Source organism: Anopheles cruzii, chromosome 3, assembly GCF_943734635.1.
Source record: "Anopheles cruzii chromosome 3, idAnoCruzAS_RS32_06, whole genome shotgun sequence".
NCBI lineage: Eukaryota > Metazoa > Arthropoda > Insecta > Diptera > Culicidae > Anopheles > Anopheles cruzii.
The window spans coordinates 54,361,799-54,366,314 of record NC_069145.1 but is presented as its reverse complement, the minus strand read 5'-3'; the positions used below and the strand labels follow the sequence as shown (position 1 = coordinate 54,366,314).

The window sequence follows — 4,516 nt, the reverse complement described above, 5'->3', positions numbered from 1 at the left end:
TTATGATTGGAATTTTTTGCTCCTACCAATCGCAGTAACTCAGCGGCCGCTGAGTCGGCGTTTCTGTCGGCGGGATCGAGTAATCCGGCGATTTATTTGATTAGCCCATTGGCTTCAGGAACACCGAATCAAATGAGATTGACTGATGAAGCCGACCAGCGGGCTGTTTTTTACCCCACCATATTGTTTACCGATAATTACAAGAAGCCAACCGACGGAGTCTTTAATATATTCACCACCAAATAATGGACCGCTCAAAGTTCCCTACGAACACATAGTTTTATTGTTCTTAGCTCGAAGATTGCATTACTTTCGCTTTTCTTAGACGAAACACTAATAATTGCTCTCTCCCATCCGAAGATATGGAACGGTGCCTGGATGTACCTGATGCTGAAAATCGTCGAACTGCTGGACACGGTTTTCTTCGTGCTGCGCAAGAAACAGAACCAGGTCTCGTTCCTGCACGTGTACCATCACACGATAATGGTGCTCTTTACGTGGTTCTACTTGAAGTACATTCCCGGTAAGGGCCGAGTGCCAGGCGAAGAAAGTCGAACCCGAGGGGCGGGCGAAGACGACGGGCAATCTGACACCTTTTTTCACCGTGACCGTTCCGAAATTTCTTCCCCTCATCCGCCAGGAATGGAGGCCGCCTTCATCGGAGTGCTCAACTCGTTCGTGCACATCATTATGTACACCTACTACCTGATAGCCGCCCTGGGGCCCCGGTACCAGAAGTATCTCTGGTGGAAGCGCTACATGACCACGCTGCAGTTGCTGCAGTTCGGCATTATGCTGTGCTATTTCGGGCTCATCAACAGCATGCAGTGTGCCGTGCCGCGGGCGCTGACGTACTTTTTCGTCAGCAATATTACCATCTTCCTGTTTCTGTTCATTAATTTCTATCGCAAGGCGTACCAGAGCCGGGTCATGAAGCGAGACTGAGGCTGAGGCTGTAGCAATATTTAAATTATTAACCAACCCGAAGGGACGCTATTTATTTTGTGGGAAACTACTTCCCTGTTATCGAATAAGATCTGTTAGCTAGCGAATAATGGAATCACTGCAATAAAGGAAACTCGTGTGTGTGGTTCGTTTCTCATCATCTTTATTGGGTTTCGATGTGTTTCGTGGCGCACCATGGAACGTTTCCCAATTCGATGTCGATCTATTTTGAGCATAACTTTTACCCAGATACCGTCAGAAGAAAAACACTTTTTATTGATCCGATCATCATCGTCCCCCCCGGGCCGAAGACGCCTGTCCAAGCACGGCACCGATCGGTCTTACTCACCGATCGTTCGGTCGGTTTCCAAATAAAAACCTGTTTCTGACCGTTTGACCACCGAAAAGTCGCTGTTTTGCATCATTTCACATAACCAGTTCGCCGGGAGAGCTACATTCCACCCGGGTCGAGGGCTGGTAGAATGGCTGCCGCCTGTGCGAAGTGGCGTCGTATTTAGCCTATTAGCCCGAAGAGCCTGACGACCGCATGCGTAATCGATCCACTTGGAACAGAGTGAGGCAGAGCAAGGCTGGCAGGCAGGAAAGTAACTAAATCTTCGATTCCACCAATTGTCCGAAGGCAGTGACAAACTGAAACAAGGCGAACAACCCGTTGCCTAAACGAGCAGCAGCTGGTTTTTCCCCCTTGGACTCCGGATTAGACACGACCTTGAGACGGTGACCAGAGTCTAGACTCGTTTGAAGTACCATTTCACCTTTTCCCTCGTTGGCCCGCCTCGGTGTCACGGAAAGTAAAAGTAATTTCGAGTTCGGAACGAAAGCGTGTGCCGGAAACGCCCACCACCGTCTTTGTGTATTGTATTATTAATTTATTTCTTTATAAAACGAGATTACTTACAAGTCGAAGGGGTCTAGAAACTAGATCGCTACCTAACCACGCACGCACAATTCGGAATCGATCACTGCGTGTCGCGTACCTGTCAGCGTGGACGTCGGCGTCGGCCTGAGAAGGGTTGATGCGTCCGGCTCCGGACCTAAGGTCCGCCCGAAAGACTGTCACGAACCCTTCCACACTGCCCTACACACCTTGGTACACTCTCGGCACACGAAAAGAAGTAAAAAAAAGTCATCGAAGGTACTTGACGGCAGTAAGAACCCTTTTTCCGCACACTTTCTGGTATTCTGCAGGTGAACTGGTATTCTGAGCAAAACTCGGGAGCATAGTTGTACGCCAAGCGCCCCGGCCCGGCCATCCCGGCCCTCTCATAGGTCTTTGCTGGCGACTTTGGCGGGCTTCGGTAACGCGTCGAGGGTATTGTTGTTTTCCACGATCTTGCCGTTGACCGTCGGGTCGGCGGTGGTCCCGTCGTCCCGGACGGAGGCAGTGTTTCGGCTAGCCCGTTTGGAACCGTAGGATTTTTTGTAAAAGTCGTTGAACAGCATGTAGAAGAAGATGGCGTTCGGGAGGGTGAAGAACACGGACCAGCGCGGGTAACCACAGTCGGTCCACAGGAGCTGGGCCGAGTGACCGAACGCCATACCGAACTGGACCTGTATGGGGCGAAAATGGACGAGCAAGTTATGGCAATAGTTGGAGGTCAACCCACGGACGGCGGACGTACCATCTGAAGGTTGGTGATGTACTTCTTCCACCAGAGGTACTTCTGGTACTGGGGTCCCATGGCGGCCATCATGTAGTAGGTGTACATAACGATGTGCACGAACGAGTTGATCACACCTGTAACGGGAGACGAAACGAGACTCCTGGTATAGTGGCCACTCAGTAACCTGCTCGAGGCAGAACCAACCGATGAACGTTCCGTGCCCTCCGGGGTAGTACTTGGTGGCTCCCCAGCTGATCATCGGCATCACCGTGTGGTGGTACAGGTGCAGGAACGTGATTTGGTTGTCCTTTTTCCGCAGCGTGAAGAACACCGTGTCCAGGAGCTCGGAGATTTTGGCCAGGAAGTAGATGTAGCAACCGCGAGCAACCTAGAGGGCGGGCTGAACCGTCAGCATCATCACTCGATGTCGCTGCAAACGCTACTTACCCTCATGGCAGCGGGATTGTTCTCAAAGTCCACCGGTTGACACCGCCAGCTGTAATTCCGCAGCCATGCCCCATCAAGACCCTGTCGAAGAAAAAGGAGAAAACCAGAACGCCTCCTGGCACTCACTAGACCGTCCTCACTAGACCGGGCAAAACCGTGCACGTACCTCAGCAAACAGGTAGACACTGACTAGGACCTGGATGAAGTTGTACACGACGAGGGTTTTCTGCATCTGCAGCGGCTTCCGGTTGGCCATATACTTGGGTCCGAAGTTGAGCACAAAGTACAGATAGCTGGCAATGATGGTCAACCCGGGCACGGGCGACGATATGAGGGGCCAATGGTTTGTCCGAGGATCGGCCAGCTCGGTGAACACAAAGTCCCAGTAGTTGGACGATGTCGTGGCGTTTGGTGAACTCATTTTGATTGCTGCTGTCCCAGGGGTCGAAACGAGGGGATTCGATGGCTCGGATCGCTTTGTAACACAGAAGTGTGAATTCGCGGATTTGTCACTTGCTTTCAGACGGATGAGCCGGATCGGTGATTAACATCGACCAGCTGGAGAGGTATCCAAGTTCTCGAGTCGTATCTGAAGGGAAGCGGAACGAAGGGAAAAAGGCAGGTCGTAGAGAAGTGTTAGTTGACTGTTAAACGGTATGCGAAGAATGACTAACTGTAAATAGCGTGACAATGTCAATGGCTTCTGTTGTAAGTTATGCAGCAGATTAAGTTGGAGGGCAGCACGAGTAAGAAACACCCGAGAACCTCGAGATGAACTATTCGTCACGTTTGCGCATAATGCACAGAAATAGCAAGAATACTTCCGATGTTCCGTCCAATAGTCAGAGTAATAGGTTATACAAATGTCAAAATGCATACAAATGGGGATTGCAGCACAAATACCTGCTCGCGAGCCTCGCGACTGCAGCATTGGTCACCTCCGTATTAGAAGAACGGAGTGAGCTATTCCATTTCCTGTGCCAGGGGTTTTTTATTAAGAGAATCTTGATACAGAAATTGCGGGTCACATAACAGAATTAATGCCCCACCACAGAATGCAGGCTGAATTCATTAGATTGGAGAATACGATAGACTGCGCCGCGCTGATATGAGAAATGCGGAAAATGTTTATGCCAAGGACCCCTGGCACCTGGTCTCCGGTGGTGGCGCGTGCGATGGACGATGTTGCTGCAAACTCGATTCGTAAAACGGTTGTTTTTATTTATCCTCTGCGCGGTTGATAGCTGCACACAATTCGCTTCCGTTCGGAATACATTTCCTTGTCGCATTGGTGGGGTTTGTGTTTTACATCGATTTCAAAGTGTGTGTAGGGAATGTGTGTTTGGCATTTAGTACGTTTAGAAAAGATGCCGGAATGTAGCGGCATGGTTTTGTGCTTGTGCTTGTTGTTTCTTCTCGATCGGTAGTCATTCACGATGTTTTAAAGACCTCCGGGAAGTGGAATTAAGTTCGTTTCGTGGTGCGTTATTATTTCTTTG

At 50.1% G+C, this 4,516-nt stretch overlaps 2 protein-coding genes across 2 annotated transcripts in view; one reads left to right on the top strand and one right to left on the bottom strand.

Moving 5' to 3' along the window:
* Positions 1 to 945, top strand: part of LOC128270612 (elongation of very long chain fatty acids protein 7-like) — a 2,378-nt gene extending 1,433 nt beyond the window's left edge. The window contains exons 2-3 of the mRNA XM_053008023.1: positions 326 to 523; positions 641 to 945. Coding sequence (XP_052863983.1) covers positions 326 to 523; positions 641 to 945 — 503 coding nt within the window. The remainder of the gene's footprint in view (positions 1 to 325; positions 524 to 640) is intronic.
* Positions 946 to 1,935: 990 nt separating this feature from the next.
* Positions 1,936 to 3,453, bottom strand: LOC128271331 (elongation of very long chain fatty acids protein AAEL008004). The gene is made up of 5 exons (XM_053008803.1): positions 3,184 to 3,453; positions 3,018 to 3,098; positions 2,775 to 2,958; positions 2,589 to 2,704; positions 1,936 to 2,517 (listed from the first exon to the last, which is right to left on the bottom strand). Exons 1-5 carry the CDS (start codon positions 3,436 to 3,438, stop codon positions 2,230 to 2,232), a joined length of 924 nt encoding a protein of 307 aa, XP_052864763.1. The 5' UTR covers positions 3,439 to 3,453; the 3' UTR covers positions 1,936 to 2,229.
* Positions 3,454 to 4,516: the final 1,063 nt, after the last annotated feature.

What these genes read in the sequence shown, in the direction of transcription:
- LOC128271331 (XM_053008803.1), bottom strand. Translation starts at nt 3,438, where the DNA reads ATGAGTTCACCAAACGCCACGACATCGTCCAACTACTGGGACTTTGTG. An exon ending in AGGGCACGGAACGTTCATCG is followed by an intron (nt 2,705 to 2,774) that starts GTTGGTTCTGCC and finishes CTCCCGTTACAG; the next exon opens with GTGTGATCAACTCGTTCGTG. An exon ending in ACATCACCAACCTTCAGATG is followed by an intron (nt 2,518 to 2,588) that starts GTACGTCCGCCG and finishes CGCCCCATACAG; the next exon opens with GTCCAGTTCGGTATGGCGTT.